Source organism: Nematolebias whitei, chromosome 3 (assembly GCF_014905685.2).
Source record: "Nematolebias whitei isolate Nwh7 chromosome 3, NemWhi1, whole genome shotgun sequence".
Taxonomy (NCBI): Eukaryota; Metazoa; Chordata; class Actinopteri; order Cyprinodontiformes; family Rivulidae; genus Nematolebias; species Nematolebias whitei.
In genome coordinates, this window is record NC_056500.1 from 54,096,832 (window position 1) to 54,115,076 (window position 18,245).

At 41.1% G+C, this 18,245-nt stretch overlaps 1 protein-coding gene across 1 annotated transcript in view; it reads right to left on the bottom strand.

The window, feature by feature from the left end:
• LOC119407554 (cyclin-dependent kinase-like 5) overlaps positions 1–18,245 on the bottom strand; it is a 246,122-nt gene that overhangs the window by 4,014 nt on the left and 223,863 nt on the right. The window contains 2 exon segments of the mRNA XM_037674374.1: positions 2,325–2,430; positions 2,701–2,824. Coding sequence (XP_037530302.1) covers positions 2,325–2,430; positions 2,701–2,824 — 230 coding nt within the window.

Genomic DNA, 18,245 nt, shown 5'->3' on the forward strand with positions numbered 1-18,245 from the left:
CCGCTGCAGATCTGACCCCCATGCCTGCATCACCCGCTGCAGATCTGGTCCCATTGCCAAGTATTGGATGGTCGCCCGGCCATTTGCCTTTGACATTTCCACTTGCCGGACTGCCTCCTGGCCGCCCACCAGAGCCCTGGGACAGCTCTGGACAGCCCTTCTGGCTGTTAATCTGTTTCTTGCCCTCTTCCAAGACCCAAGGTTTCTTTTTTGTGCTGAGACGTTTCGCCCTACATCCAGAAGGCTTCATCAGTCTGAGCAAACGCCAAACAAAACTGATTCTTCCCCAACAGCTTACTCCAAAGTGGAAAAAAACTGTTATGTTGGTGCTAAGATGGCCTCTGGGGCACGCCCTCTCCCTCATCAACAGTTATGTCAAACTGGTTCAAAACACCAAAGTCCATGCTCAATAATCCAGGTATACAATCCAATGTTCAGTCAGGTCATTCTGACGGTTTCTTTTTTTGTTTTGTTGCTGAGGAATTTTCAAACTATCAGTTTTTTTATGGAGTGTGGGGTATGATAGTTCTCCAGCTCCAAGTCTAAATGCGTGGTTTCTGCAGGCCAGATTGCGTTTATTTGTGCACTGTCATCAGCAGTAACTCCCCTAACACCCACCCACTGCCAGCATCTGTGCAAACTGTCACTTAAAAATAGAAACGTGAATGGAGCCTCAAACACTAGTTTCATGCTGCACCATTACTGCCACAGAGGTGGTAGACAGTTTAACATGTCAAAATATGGAGGCTTTTGTCCTTAGGACCTCTTCTTTTATCCCACCTCCCATCCCTTTGATCTAAACTCTATTATTAGGTCTTCGTTTAGGCCCACGTTGAAAAGTGGATCAGATGCTTTTGCGTTACGTTGGGAAGCAACAAAACCAAAGTGCTGTCGTACGTCCTCACTCAGCCTGTGAAGCTCAGTCACAGAGGGCGTAATGATCCGAATCACAACATAAAAGGGACTTGTCAGACCCGCCATTTTTAATTATCGCCCGCTGCTGAAAGATGAGCAATAAAGTGTATGTTCGTATTTGTGTGTTTCTGTTAGCTAATCACCTCATGAACCGCTAAACAAATTTTAAATTTGCAGAAACTAATCAATGTATGTACATCATCTGAATCAATCCAATTCAAGATGGCTGCCACAGCTAGTTGACCTTAAAAACACACACAAATGTCTCCAATTCAGTCAGTTTTACAGACACGGAGCTTAAAATTGGCATGGTGGTAGCTGAGACTGATCTCCAGCACATATTCTGAGCACTCACAGATTGTTCAAACCTTTGTTTAAAATGTTGCTATTAACTATGTAATATCAACTCTGTATGAAGACATATCATGACCCACTGGACAGATTTTAATTCAACTTTCAGGTGATAATCATTAGATGTACATCTACAACAGATTTACCTGCTCAATTTAAGAGGGTTGCCAGAGCCACATTACCATAGAAAACAGAAAGATGAATATTACTTTGTCAATTTTACTTACCGGTAAATTGTGCTAAAACTTTTGAGTGGTTGTAAATGAGTCATTCACATCACAGACTCTGAGCACGGGATTTGGCATAGCATTTATATTTTTTACCAAAACTGCTATAACTTCATATTTGCTGAACATAAAATGACCTTAGTTTAAAATTATCACATGAAAGGTGGTGGGTGATATGCGCATGGAATACTGGGCTTTTTATACAGAAAAAAGTTTTTGTTTAGGATGGCACTACTTTTCATATAACTAAAAACTTCTAACGGCAAAATCCAACTTTATTCATGTGTTATTTAAAAGCTCAAAACACAAATGTAATTATTTATTGGTGTGTGTGTGGCTCTGTTTAAAAACTGTAAGTTTACTTTGTTCATAGTCAAACAAGGCTCACTCTTACTGCACAATTCTCTAACAGAACACGATTAGAATGAGTCAACAAAACAGTGATGATAAATGTTAATGCATGCGATGTTAGGACCAGAAGACACTGAGGTAGGAGGTGAGGATACTGTAAAACAAGATGGGAGAAGGCACTACAGGGAGGACTCTCACAGAGGAACTACGCTTTATGCTATTCTTTGGACTAAATAGAGGGTCAAGATATTTCTTGATGACAGGGAGCCTTCCATCTTTTTGCCTGTACTGTAAAAACACATGACTGGTGGCACAGAAAACAATGTTTCACATTAAGACAAGAGTATTTCTGTTGAAGAGCAAATGGAGCAAACTAATAAGCATCTGGCAAGCTGTGGAAGAGGTGCAACCTGTGGACAGACAAGTAGAAAGCAATATATTGCTTTTTAAAAATCCTGCATACAGAAGTCTTCAACTTACCATCTGAGATTTTTTCTTTTTCTTTTTTATTGCTCTAAAAAATCCCTGCTTCTCCTTTTCTTTGGATGGCTCGGAGGCATTCAAGACTACAGTATCTGGGCCAGTCCTGAAAATAAAAGAATGAGGGCTTAGCATGATGTCCCTGCTGAGAAGTTGTTTTTTCTGTTTCAACCAAGACCTGACAATTTGTGTCAAACCCACAATGTCATCTGGGCAGCATGTAATTAGTCTTGACAGCATTGTTTCAACAACAGCAGTGAACTCATTTGTGTTGCTGTCATGCTGTCAAGGCTGAGAAACAAACAACAACAACAACAAAATATCTTTTATCAAACAGAAGTGAGTATTTTAGGTTGTGGTTACATTGTGTTATTACCAGGGGTCAAATGCAGGCTGACGTTTGGAGTGGTTGGTGAAGCTGCTGCCGTCCCCCGACAGAGCAGAATCCCGGCTCTGACCTCGGCTGTCGTGGAAAGAGTTGTCTGGTCGGGGAGAAGGAACTGCTCAACAAACACCAAGAGTCAGAGCAAGGACAAAAATTAAACACAAACATAAAAACATTAAGCAATTATTTCCCAAGATCAGCACAACTAATTCCTACATGTGTCCAGTTTCACTACTTTTGGTCTGTCTAAACAGGCCTCTCTTGTAAATGAGTCTTCGAGGCTCAATGTGATTTATCTGTTTAAATAAAGGTTGAATGAATAATAAAGAAATAATGTTAAAAATACTGTTAAGTTGTGGTCGTTTGCAGCTAAGAAAACATGTTTTGTTTCTAAAAGATACTAAAATTGAACACCAAAAGTTTGTGCTCAATAATACAGGTACAAATCCAACAGGTCATCTGGACGGTTCCTTTTTTTTTTTCTGAGATGTTTCATCCTTCATCCGAAGGACTTATTCAGTCTGAGGAGCCACAAACAACCTGGAGTCCTACAAATACGACACTCCCAGTTGAGAAACTGGGACTTTGTGGGACTCCAGGTTGTTTGTTGCTCCTCAGACTGAAGAAGGCCTTCGGATGAAACATCTCAGCAAAAAAAAAAAAAAAAAAAAGGAACCATCCAGATGACCTGACTGAACATTGTTGTAAAATTAAACGTTTAAGAGCCATTATAAACTGTACATAATGATGCCACAGTGACAACTCATTTCCATGTTTGAGCTTTCTGACCATGATCAATACAACTTTTATATACACAAGTATTTGTGCGAATGTTTAAGAAGCAGTCACACTATTGGGATCCATTTTTCTTCCATGAATTTTTTGACACATTTCTCATCCAGCAGCTTTCATCTATTTCAACAAATCATAAATCAAAACGTTCAGCTCTTTCAGGACAATCCTGCTATGACTTTTGATATTGGTGTAACTTTAGCTTTTTGAAATATTTTGCCTTTATTATTTTACTCTTAAAAAATGAATTGAGCTCATTTTACATTCTTCAGAAATTTAGATCTGTTTACAACATTTTACTCTCCTTTCACATTTCATTCTGGTTCAGCTTTTTTCAGCTTCCATGAGCAAATTTAAATATTTTTTCAGATGTTTTTTTTTGTTGCTAATTTCAGCTGTTATGTACCCTTTCACATTTGTTCTGATTAGTTGAATTTTAAGTATGCTCTGCTCCACTCTGAGAAATTTAACAACTTTAAACACTTCGATTCACACTTACTATAAACTATCCTGATGCATGCTCAATAATCCAGGTAGAAAAAACTAAAAAAGTTAAGTCTGGTCCTCTGGACGGGTTCAAAAAACAAAAAAAATCGTAGAAACGTTTCGTCTTCCATCCGAGAGACTTCCTCAGTCTGAGGTGCTGTATTCAGCTCAGTCTCTTAAATAGCACCTTCTCAGAGTGGATCAACCAGTTTGCTGCTGACAACCAAAACCAGCTGCTCACATGCTCAAGAAGGACCATCAGCCTAACAATGGATCATTAGCACACTGATGGCTGTTTACTGTTCACAGAGGGCTGAGTGATACTAGCAATCACAGCATTGTAAGAGGGGGACAGTTGAACCCGGAGGCTCCACCCCTGTTTAATGATGGACGATTTCTTTTCACAAAGATGGCCTCCTTTACTCCTCTCTCAAACCATTGTTCCTCTCTGTCCAGGATGTGAACATCTTCATCCCTGAAAGAGTGACCACTGGCCTGGAGATGAGTGTAGACCGCAGAGTCCTGGCCTGATGATGTTGATCTTCTGTGCTGGTCCATCCTTTTGGCCAGTGGCTGTTTAGTTACCCTGATGTAAGACTGATCACCCTCCTGACACTGAACAGCATACACAACATTACTCTGTTTGTGCCGGGGGACTGGATCTTTGGGATGAACCAGTCTTTGCCGTAATGTATTTTGGGGTTTAAAAGCCACTGGGACGTTATGTTTAGAAAATAAAGGTCTCAGTTTCTCTGATACTCCCTCAACATCTGGAATGACCACTGGTCTGGGTCTGGGTTCCTCCTTTTCACCTGATGACTGACTGGAGTCCTGTTTGGGTTTCTTCTCTGCTTTCAGGAAGGCCCAGTTAGGATATCCACATTGCTCTACCAGGTGTGTCAAACATACTTACAAAAGGAGGCCAAACTTAAAACCTTTTTCAAACTAAGGGCCAAGTTCAAAAACTCCATTACCTCAAATCAGATACCCAGCATATTTTCTTGGTCACAGGTTCCTCACTTGATGTTCTTTGATGTGCTTTCGACATCATAATCAAAGATTACTGAAAAAGTTCAAGAGATTGAAGCATTTTATGTTTCACATATCATCTTGAGAGCCAGATAAGATGTCAACGAGGGCCACATTTGGCCCCCGGGCCTTGAGTTTGACACATATGCTCTAGAGCCTGTCTTGTGTGGGATTTCTCCTTCTGCCTGGCTCCTGAGCTAGTGGGGATGCTGTCTGCTCTGTGGTACAGAGTCCTGATGACTCCTAACTTGTGCTCCAAAGGGTGATGGGAGTCAAACTGCAAATACTGGTCTGTGTGGGTGGGTTTGTGGTACACCTCAGTTTGCAAATGTCCTCTATCAGAAACTGAGACCTCACAGTCCAAGAAAGCCAACCTGCCATTTTTTTACATCTTCTCGTGTGAACCTGATGTATTTATCCACAGAGTTGATGTGATCAGTGAAATGTTGGACTTCCTGAGATTTAATTTTAACCCAGTCATCATCAACATATCTGAACAAATGACTTGGTGGTGTACCTGAAAAGGACGTCCGAAAAGACATCTGTCTCTGGCTGGGTGAGCTGTCTGTCAGATAAATTATTCACCCACTTTTCTGTCTCCCTGTCGTGTAACTGTCTAAAGAAGAGCACATTAAACAAAAACTAACAACGTGCCTAGATCAGACCACACTTCAGCAAGTGATAGACTGTACAGATCAGGCACGCTTAGCACACCATGTCAAGTCCAAGACTCGACAACAAAACCAATTTAACTTACTGATAACTCGTCAACACCATCACGATTCCAATAACAACACATTCAGTGGAAGACAACACTCCGGGAGACAGTTACACGACAGGGAGTCAGAAAAGTGGGTAAAGAATTTATCTGACAGACAGCTCACCCAGCCGGAGACAGAGATTCTTGCCATGGGACTGAACTTTACGGTTGCACCAAGAAAAGTTTCTCTGGTGGAGATGATCACAGTCACTGAGTCAGCCATACATAACAACAAAATTAAAGAGTGTGAAGCAGAACAACTCAGAATCAAAGTTTCAGCCTGCCTCAGCAATACCAAACCACCACCTTCCAACATCAGTAGAGAGGAGAGGGATGCACTCACCACTCTTAGCAAGGACAAAAACATCATCATTCTCCCAGCAGACAAAGGAAGGTGCACAGTGATTTTGAACCAGAAAGACTGTCATGAAAAAGTTATGACACTCCTTAGTGACTTAACCAATTATGAATTGCTGAAGAGATCCAGGAAGTGGTTACAAGAAGAAGTTGATAGATTGCCTGAAAATTTTGGAGCAGGACAAGGCTATTGACCATATTCTGTACCACAGACTGTACCCAGGGGAGGCCACGCCTAGTCTGTACGGTTTACCTAAAATCCACAAACAAGGTGTACCTTTAAGACCAATTGTTAGCATGATTAACTCTGTCACTTACAATGTTTCCAAATATCTGGCATCTGTACTCATCCCTTTAGTTGGCAGCTCAGAACATCACATACAGAACACCATGGACTTTGTGGACAAGGTGAGGGATGTCATCATGGAGACCGATGAAACAATGGTCTCTTTTGATGTCACATCACTCTTTACGTGCATTCATGTTGATGATGCAGTAGAGGTGGTCAGTTTAAGGTTAAAATCAGACACCACTCTGAGCAGCAGGACCACGCTTTCCACAGAACAACTGTGTCAACTCTTGAAACTGTGCCTGCAGTCAACCTACTTCACATATGGGGAGCAATATTATAGGCAGAAACATGGGTGTGCTATGGGGTCTCCAGTTTCTCCTATTGTTGCCAACCTGTACAGAGGAGGTAGAAAAGAGAGCCTTGACGTCCTTTTCAGGGACACCACCAAGTCATTGGTTCAGGTATGTTGACGACACCCGAGTTAAAACTAAATCTCAGGAAGTCCAACATTTCACTGATCACATCAACTCTGTGGATAAATACATCAAGTTCATATGAGAAGATGCAAAAAATGGCAGGTTGGCTTTCTTGGACTGTGAGGTCTCAGTTAATGATGCAAAGACTGGTTCATCCCAAAGATACAGTCCCCCAGCACAAGCAGAGTAATATTGTGTATGCTGTTCAGTGTCAGGAGGGCTGTGATCAGTCTTACATCGGGGAAACTAAACAGCCACTGGCCAAAAGGATGGCCCAGCACAGAAGAGCAACATCATCAGGCCAGGACTCTGCGGTCTACACTCATCTCCAGGCCAGCGGTCACTCGTTCAGGGATGAAGATGCTCACATCCTGGACAGAGAGGAACGATGGTTTGAGAGGAGTAAAGGAGGCGATCTTTGTGAAAAGAAATCATCCATCATTAAACAGGGGTGGAGGCCTCCTTGTTCAGCTGTCCCTCTCTTACAATGCTGTTATTGCTAGTATCACTCAGTCCCTTGTGAATAGCAAGCAACCATCAGGGTGCTAACGATCCATTGTTTTCAACCAGTTTGACATGACTGTCGACAAGTAAGAGGGCCGGCACCGGAGGAGCACCAACATAACTGGTTTGTTATACTTTGGAGTAAGCTGTTGGGGGAAGAATCAATTTTGTGTTGTGTGTCTCCTTGACTGATGACGCCTTCTGGATGGAAGGTGAAACATTTCAGCACAAAAAAAAAAAAAAAAAAGAAAGTGTTCAGATGACCTTACTGAAAATTGTTGGATTGTATACCTGAATTATTGAGCATGGACTTTGTTAGTTTTGAACCAATTTGACATGACTGTCGACGAGGAAGAGGGCCAGCACCGGAGGAGGGGGCATGCCAAAGACACCATCTTAGCACCAACATAACTGGTTTGTTTCACTTTGGAGTAAGCTGTTGGGGGAAGAATCAGTTTTGTGTTGTGTGTTTCTTTGACTGATGAAGCCTTCTGGATAGACGGTGAAATGTTTCATCCATCCATTATCTTTACCCGCTTCTTCCATTTAGGTTCACGGGGGTCGCCGGTTCCCATGTCCAGCAGTCACTGTGCGAGTGGCGGGGTACACCCTGGACTGGTCGCAAGTCCATCACAGGGACTCATAGAGACAAACAGCCATTCACTCTCTCACTCACACCTAGAGAATATTTAGAGTTACCAATTAGCCTAACAAGCATGTTTTTGGTCTGTGGGAGGAAACCGGAGTACCTGAAGAAAACCCATGCATGCACGGAGAGAACATGCAAACTCCACCCAGAAAGGCCCTAGGACCGATATTTGAACCAGGAACCTGCTCGCTGAGAGGCAGCAGCTCTGTGAAACGTTTTAACACACACAAAAAAAACCAACCTGTCCAGATTGTAGGAGTTCTTCCCTGCACCTGCCTCTCTCTCTCTCTCTCCTCTGCAACCTTATGCCCCTTTTCTACTGTTATGGTGCGGATTGGGTCAGTTCGGGTCAGTTCAGATCGGCTCGTGTGTCGTTGCATTTCCATTTACACTTCTGGACCGGCTCTGTAGGCGGGGACCAAAATCCAACTCGTCTTACCACCTGGTGGCGGTAGTGCTCCCTTAAGCTACTTACTAGCCACTACTAAATGTATTAGAAGAAGAACACCCTCATCACAAAAAAAAAAAAAAAAAATAAGAAGAAGAACACCCTGAAGACTTTGTCACACGATGTGGTGGAAGAGATGTCATGCTCTAATGGAGTACCTCATGAGCTGTAACTTTTAAACCTGATTCATAATCCTACATTACTGCCTTCCCTGCCAGTTTAAACCCATGTATTTTCCATTTTAGTGTAGATTTTTACAATAGAGATTTATTAAAAATATCTTCACTTTTATTATTTACAGATATGCACAAGGTTCATGTTAAAATTACAAAACATCACACTGTGCTGTAATCTTTGAAACTGCTTTTACAATAAACTACAGACTTGAAAACAATTAGATTAAATTTTGTCCTTAAATTTCAAAGGTTTCTCTTTCATTAAATTTTAAAACAAGAGGTGGCTGTTGATGTCTGTGCCTCCCTGGTAAAGCTGCTGCCCCTGCGACCCGGAAGCAGAAGATGATGGATGGATGGATGGATGGATGGATGGATGGTGAAGGAGACCATCAAACACAGCAAGAGTGGTCAGTTCAGGTGAACTCCTGCCTGTTTGCTTCAGATCAGCTGTTCAGATCTCTGCAGGTTCAAATAAAAGGTGCACCAGGGCTTTCAGCTGAATCTCTCGGGCCACAGTTGTACAGACGATAACTGATAACGGTCCTTTCTGAATTTTTGACTGTTTTTGTCTCACTTCATCATAGAACCAAAAAAATTATAACATATTAACAGTTGAGCAGGTTCTAGTAATCTTTTCTTAGGATTCATTAAATATCAAATGTGTAGTGAACTAGGCCTACGACATCAATCTGTCTCTGAAGACTTTCAGGGGACAGGAACTGTTATTTCATTGATTTGAATCCAGAAATACAAATTATCTCATCAAGAGACTATTTAATTGTATCCTGAATTAATCAATTGAAAGAACACTCTTCTTTTTACATTATCATTACTATTTTACAATATCTTGATAATCAAAAGTGTGTTTAGTTCATACCATTTCTAAATGTTGAAGTAAACCACTCATTTAAATCAACTGTGAAACAGTATTAATGATTTTTAAACCTCATTAGACTTTGATCATACAAGTTAAATGTCTATTTACGAAGTAAGTGTGCATTTAGTCTTCTGTCTGAATGAGGAGTAGTGGATGTCGGTCGAAAGTCAGAGACAAGTTATGAGAACGAAGTGTCTTGTTTTTAAAACTCTCAGACAGTAAATAAGAACTGCTGGCACCTGCATCCTCTCATTTCTTAAAAACATTTCTCCGTCTGTACTAACCGTTCTTAAAACATTCCTGCTGTCTCCTGACTTCTAGTGACCCTCTGACATCACTAGAACTACACCCCTGCTGGTTGTTTCAACCAATCAGGAAGTACCACGTAACAGGAAGTGGATACCCTTTAAAAGGCAACACTTCTTGGAACTATTCAGTCTTCCAGAGTCTTGGTCTTTTCCAGTCTTGCTGGAACTTTCAGTCGAAGATGAGACTCAACTAAGTAGCGGATGGATTTGACCATGTGCCAAGGGTCTCTCCATTCCAGCGTAGTCACAGCCTGCCTCGGCTGTGACTCAACCCGAGCAGTAAATGCTCAACTTCTAAGGAAGCGTATTCGGTTGAACCAAGTACTTCGTCACGATTTCTGACGACCCCAGCTACTCTGACCGGAAACGCTGAAATCGGAGCGTTCCAATGGACTTCTGTTCCAGAGTGGAGGTACCCACCATCTCAGGTAACAAGCCGTTGACACCCTGAAGTGTACCGGAGGGCTGAGCTGGATGTCGGAGGAAGGGTGCAATGTTCTGGTTCAACACATAACTTTCATTCATCTAAACTTCCTCCTTAAATCTATTCCTCCTTTTTAAACTTCTCGATTCGCCAGTAAATCAAGCTAGATGCCTTCAGGGATGAATCATTCTCAATCAGTAATGTTCTGTTGTCTTGTGTAGTAAAGCATGCCAAGTTTATTAATCAGAAACAGATCAGCAAATCAATGTGTACATGTTTTGATGTTAAATTATGATTCTGTTAAATAAATGACCCCATTTATTCTGATGGGTCAAAGATAAAATGGCGTCTCATGTCACTGATTAAACATCCACTCACAGTTATCTTGGTCACATGGCAGAAATTTAACTCGAAAAAGAAAATAATCCGTTGTAATTAAACAATTAATATTCTTTGTGCTTGAACTAGCTTTAAGAATAATTAATTAGTAGTGAAGCTAACAGCTCACTACAAATGCAATTGGAAATTTTTCTCAACTTCCAGTATGGATTTAAACAAACACTTTATGCACTTAACATTGTAAAATTTGTTTATGAAATTTAATGTTCAAGGACACCACTTAAGAAAAAAATTGTTTAATAGGAAAAGTAAGAAGTGAAAAATGTAGAAAAATAAAAAAATACTGCATCCAACTAATGATTGTCTGTCCCTTGTCTCACGGGCTTCATCCAGAAGAAGACACAAGTGTTGTCCCTGCTGTGTCCGCTTCAGTTCTTCATGTTAATTCAGTGATGAAATAAGACTTTTCTTTACTGGACTCTTTTCTCTTTCTCTTCACTAGAAAGAAGAAACAGGTGGTTAATTCAAGCTACATACTGTTTTTGAATAAATGCATAAAACAAAGAAAGGTGCAGCTAACAGCTATAATAGATATATTAATAATAATAAACTGATAACATAAGAAAATGAAAAATAAATTGATTTAAAAATAATGAAAATAATATAATAATAACAGTGGATATATGAATCAGAAAGTATTATACAGATATTCTTGTCATTCGCACCACATGTGGTACATGTGGTGGATCAAAATTATGTTCACAGGGTCCCAGTTACATCCAACAATAAAATGTAAAATAAAAACAGTAATAAGATCTAAGATATGAACTAAGAAAAACATCAACTAAAAATATGATAAGCTCTAATAGCATAAAAACAATAAACACAATACGCTGAACAGCAGCACGGACATGAGTCTGTGTGAACAGATGAACACAAATGTACACATCAGCATGAAAAAGATCAGCAGCAACATGAAACAGATCAGCGGCAACATGAAACAGATCAGCAGCAACATGAAACAGATCAGCAGCAACATGAAACAGATCAGCGGCAACATGAAACAGATCAGCAGCAACATGAAACAGATCAGCAGCAGCATGAAACAAATCAGCAGCAACATGATGTGATTTTTCACAGTGATTATCCTGGTTAGATATTCATAAGGTACAAACTGCACAAACTCAAGTTCATGTTGCTGTTTGACGTATTGTTTTGATTGTTTACTGCTATTAGTGCTTAGTGTTTTATTAGTAGATGTTTTTTAGTTGATTTTTTCTTAGTTCATATCTTAGATCTTATTACTGTTTTTCTTTGACATTTTATTGTTGTCTGTAACTGGGACCCTGTGTACATAATTTCATCCCACCACATGTGGTGCGTTTTCAGTATTTATTCAACAATTAATTTTTTTTACTTTAAAAATAAAATAAATCAAGTCCTTATCGGCACAAATAAAGTGAAGTGGAACATGTTGCATCTGTTCTTACCGAGCACAGAAGCTGCAGCGTTGTGCTGCTCTGTGAGGTGCAGCTGGGCTGTGATGGAGCTCTGTCAGGTGCAGACTCCGCTGATGGAGCAGGGGCAGAAGCCGGGAGGCTTGGAGGGTTTAATGTGGAGTTTAGAGACGAACCGTCACGCGCTGAAATACGTTCTGGATAAAATACAATGAGAAACGGGACCGGAGGACAGTTAGCGTTTATGCAAATTAGCTTAGCATCGTAGCACCGACGTTGTCCTATTATGGCGTCAGCCTCTTTTGTTAGTTAAAAATATGTTCAGAACCGATGGGATGAGTAACTTAAAATATGTTTAAAGTTAGAAAACACTCACCATCTTCTATAAATGATTCAAGTAGAGCAGTAGTCGTGTCCAAACCACCCTCCAATCCTCCATCTAGCTCGCTTTGACTTTTTTCGTTGGCCACCAAGCACAACAACACCTGCACTTCTGCATTTGACCACAGCTTTGATATTATTGTTGTTGTATAGCTTCAAAATACTAAAAGATACGCTCCTCGAGTTATCGCTAATGGCAGGTGGTAGAGAAAAATGGCGGATCGGGTTGTTTGGAAAGACTCCACAGACTCCTCCCCCTGACCAATCAGTGACCGACAGTGTTTCTGATGTCACGGCTCGGCTCGCTTGGACCCCTTGAGAAGCCGGGCCAGAATTTAGGGAGGCGAGCCGGTTCTAGGAACAGTGGAAAGACCTCAAACGCGCGTCAAGCCGGAAATATCCGACCCGCGCCGTGACAGTGGAAAAGAGGCATTAATTGACAGCAGCTGCAGATAATCACCACAGCCAGCATGAGGAGTATAAGAAGCTTCAGGAGCCATTCTGCAGTCACTCGGGCATTGCCTACCAACAGTAGTTGTGTTCTAGCCAGTTTGTTTCTGATATCAACAAGAAATTAATCTTGTATGTTTTCTGCACCTTCTCAGAGTTTGGACCTTGCTGCTCACATGCCCTGCTTTGAGCTCCCTGTGAACCTCTACTCCTCCTGCGTCTCTACAGCTGCTGTGCCTTCCACCACTTACCATTTTATCGTGCCATTTATGTTGAAGACCTCCTGGACTAATACCTCCTTGCTCCCCACCCACAACTTCCAGTAAGATCTAAAACCTCAGTATTGAATTGCCATCCACCTACGGACCAGGAATCTTCCCCTCTGCTCTCCAGGTGATCCAGACCCCAAGTATTGATGTCATCAGATTTCTCACCACTGTAAATAAACACTGTAAACTGTTATTTGTGTCCTAGGGGGCGGCTGTGGCTGAGTGGTTAGAGCAGTCATCCAACAATGCAAGAGTTGGGGGTTCGAATCCACCAGCAGTCACATGCCCACGTGTCCATGGGCAAGACACTGAACCCCTCATGGCCTCCTATGTGTGTCCCATCGGTGTATGAATGTGATCTAAAGCTCGGATTAGTCTCTTTAGAATGATTTGTTCAATTAGCTTTGTAGAGATCTAGTAGAGTGCTGTATGAATGGGTAAAAGAGGCACAGATTGTAGTGTAAAGAGCTTTGAGTATCTTGATCAGATAGAAAGACGCTACATAAGTACAGTCCATTTACCATTTCTGGCCTCTGTTCAGTTCGAGTCTTTCATTTGGGTACACTCGTTATCATAACACAGATGACCAGACTGAAAATTGGATTGTATACCTGGATTATTGAGCATGGACTTTGTTGGTTTTGAACCAGTTTGACATGACTGTCTACGAGGAAGAGGGCTAGCACCGGAGGAGGGGGAGTGCCAAAGACACCATCTTAGCACCAACAAAACTGGTTTGTTCCACTTTGGAGTAAGCTGTTGGGGGAAGAATCAGTTTTGTGTTGTGTGTTTCCTTGACTGATGAAGCCTTCTGGATGGAAGATGAAACGTTTCAGCACAAAAAAATAATAAAGAAACTGTCCAGATGACCTGACTGAAAATTGTTGGATTATATACCTGGATTATTGAGTATGGACTTTGTTGATTCATTGTTAGGCTGATGGTCCTCCTTAATCATGTAAACAGCTAGTTTTAGCGGTCAGCAGCAAACTGGTTGATCTACTTTGAAAAGGTGCTATTTATAAGACTGAGCTGAATACAGCTCCTCAGACTGAAGAAGTCTTTTGGATGAAAGACAAAGCATTTCTACATTGTTTTTGTTTTGTTGTTTTTTGAAAGTTCAGAGGACTAGACTTAACTTTTTGAGATTTTTCTACCTGGATTATTGAGCATGCATCAGGATAATTCTTAACTGACTTACTACTAAATATTAATAAAGTCATAACAATGAGTGATTTCAATATTCATGTAGATGTTGAAAGTGATAGCTCAAGCATAGCCTTTAAAAACTTAATAGTCTATTGGTTTTACTCAAAACGTCTGTACACCCACTCACTCTCATCATCACACCCTTGACCTGGTTCTGACCTATGGCATTGAGATTAATAACTTAGTAATATTTCTTCAAAATCATGTTCTGTATGACCACTTTTTAATAACCTTTGAGTTTACATTAAATGACTACACAGTCACTGAGAGTAAATTTCACCTTAGCAGGTGCTTATCAGAAAATGCTGTAACCAAATTTAAACAATCTCTTCCATCAATGTTTTCCTCTGTCTTGCAGAGTAATGCATCAGAGAACAGTGACTTAGATCATCTGGTTGATCATCTTACAACTACTTTGCAAACTTCACTTGATAAAACTGCTCCGCTGAAAAAGAAAGTAATCAATCAGAGGAGATTTGCTCCTTGGTTCAATTCTGAGTTACATACTTTAAAACAGACATCTAGAAAGCTAGAAAGAAAATGGTGCTCTACTTACATTGAGGAATTTTACTTATCATGGAGATAGCCTGCTAGCGTACACAAAAGCGCTCCATAAAGCTAGAACTTTATATTATTCATTTTTAATTGATGAGAATAAAAATAACCCCAAGTTAGTACCATACTGTTTTTGTCCGGTTGAGCTCTCTCAATTGTCAAAAATAATAGCTTCATCCAAACCATCCACATTTCTGCTAGATCCCATCCTAACCAGGCTGTTTAAAGACGTATTTCACTTAATTAATAACCACGCCTTGGATCTGCTTAATTTGCCTCTAATAAATGGTTATGTACTACAGAGCTTTAAGATTGCTGTAATTAAACCTTTACTCAAGAAAAATAACCTTGACTCAAGAATCCTAGCCAATTGTAGACCTATATCTAATCTAACTTTCAACTAAAAAATTCTATTGAAAATAGTTGCTGGTCAGTTACATGATCATTTGCAAAAAAAAATAATCAGTTTGAAGAGTTTCAGTCAGGGTTTAGAGCTCATCATAGCACAGAAACAGCACTAGTGAAAGTTACTAATGATATTCTCATGGCCTCAGACAATGGACAGGTGTCTACATTGGTCCTGTTAGACCTCAGTGCTGCATTTGATGCAGTTGATCACAATATTTTACTACAGAGAATTGAATATGATATTGGAATTACAGGAACGGCTCTAAATTGGTTTAATAATAAATAATAAATTTTATTTCTATAGCACCTTCCAACAATGCCTTGCATTGACCAAGGTGCTTCACAAGACAAAACAAGATTAAAAACAGGACACAATAAATGAGTGCAAATTAAAAACACAGCGAGAATAAAAGAAGGTAAAAGAGACAAAATAAATAAATAAATGCTAAACTACTAATAGTTAAACATTAAAAGGCCTTTTAAATAAGTATGTTTTCAGTTTGGCTTTGAACGGAACCAGATCAGAGATGGCACGCAGCTCATGGGGAAGAGGATTCCAGGCTGTTGGGCCTGCAACAGAAAAGGACCGGTCCCCCCATTGTTTGCACCTTGAGCAAGGCACCTCCAGCAGATATTGGCCAGCAGACCGTAAAGCTCTGCTGGGCTGGTGGACTTTCAAAATTTCTGAAATATAAGGTGGTGAAAGGCCATTCAAAGCTTTAAAAACAAACAGCAGCAGCTTGAACTGTATCCTAAATTGAACTGGGAGCCAGTACAAAGAAGACAGGACAGGAGTGATGTGTTCATATTTACATGTGTTAGTCAACAAGCAAGCGGCAGAGTTTTGTACAAGCTGTAAACGGGAGATAGAAGATTGATTAATACCCACATGTAAGGTGTTACAGTAATCATGCCTAGAGCTCACAAAGGCATGGATGGCCTTCTCCAGATCACTACAGCTAAGGAGTGACGGAGAGGAACTCGTCCATCACAGCACGAGGAGGGAAAAAACAAAAATGGTGAGTGTTGCCGAGTGAGAACCCTGCCCGCTGGGTTCTGTTCTGGTCGGGTCGTACTGTTAGGATTTGTGTCAGGAGCGAACCCAGAGTGCAGAACAGGGACTCAACTCGGCAGATATACAAAAATAGGCTTTTAATGATAAATGAAAAGTACAAAATAAACGAGCTGACGGGGCAGCAAAACTTACATAAGCAAGGAAGGAGGCACGGAAAACTCAGGAGACACGAGAGACACGGGGAACTCGAGGGACCAGGAAGACAGGGAGAGACTCAGGAGACCCAAGGAAGCGTACCCAACGAAGACGACCCGACGAAGAACAAGACAGAATAGGACAGCTTAAATACAGGGAGAAGACGAGACATGATGACAAACAGCTGGGACGAGACACAGGTGGCACTAATGGAACTAATGAGGGAGCACGAGGGAAACAGAAAAACCGGGCCACAGAAAAGTACCATCCTTACACCTGGTTGGCGTGGGGGAGCGGATAACCTAGACTGGGAGAGATGTTGCATGAATTACTGGAAGCACCAAATAAAATCCATTCAGTTTTATCGTTATTGAGGTGGAGAAAATTCTGAGACAGCCAGTGCTTAATGTCGTTTAAGCAGATGGCAACAGAGTTTAAACTGAGTGAGGAACTGGGAGTGACCAGCAGATAGATTTGTAGATCATCTGCATACAGATGAAAAGACAGATTATGGCGTGCAATGATGGGTCCTAACGGTAGCATGTAAAGTGAGAAGAGAACAAGCCCCAGAATGGATTCCTGCAGTACGCCAGAGGTCAAAGAGACTGAAGAAGAGGACAGATCACCAATCATAACAGAGAAAGTTCTGTCTGTTAAATAGGACTTAAACCACTCGAGCACAATTTCCTGAAGGCCAACCTGCTGAGCCAGAGTGATTAGGACCTGATGGTCTACAGTATCAAAAGTTGCAAAGAGGTCCAACATCACCAGCAGAACAGTTTTTTTGGCATCAAGGGGCAAAAGAATATCATTCTGTACTTTGAGTAGTGCAGATTCAGTGCTATTACGGGGTCTGAAGCCAGACTGAATTTTTTCAAACAAGTTGTTGTGGTCTAAAAAAGATTGCAATTGAATGAAAACAACCTTTTCCAGAACTTTGGATAAAAATGATAAGTGTGAAATTGGCCTAAAATTAGAAAAAGCTGTAGGATCTAAACCCGTTTTTTTTAGAAGAGGCCTGAACACAGCATGTTTGAAAACAGACAGGATATAACCTGAAATTAGACAGCTATTAATAAATGTCAGAAGACAAGGACCATTAAAGCTGCAAACAGCATTGAAGGCCCTTGCAGCAAAGCGCCGCTCCAGCCTGACGCCGACCGCAGGAGCTCCAGCGACTCCATCTGGTCACCATCGCGAACAATCTCGCTCTCGTCCTGCGCCCGTTCACCGGGGTGCGCATTCGTCGAACCTTCAACATCACCTGCGACCGCTGGCGCTCCAGCAACGCCTCCCAGTCGCCGTTGCGAACGCTCTCATGTTATTCCCGCACGCATCCTCCAGGGTGCGCATATGCATAAACTTTGCAATCGCCTTCTGCCAATATCAGTATGAGAGGGGGCGCACTTGAGTCATATGTTAAACCACAATAACAGTGTGTTTAGACATGCTCACTGATTATGCACAAAAAATTTGGTGCAGATCGGATGATATATCACTGAGATATAACTGTTGGAATAATCTAGGGGCGCACTTGAGACAAATGTTAATGAACAATACCAATGTGTCTAGAAATGCTCACAGATGACGCACCCAAAATCTGGTACAGATCGGATGATGTATCACTGAGATGTAACAGTTTGAATAATGTAGGGGGTGCACTGGAGTCAAAAGTAAAAC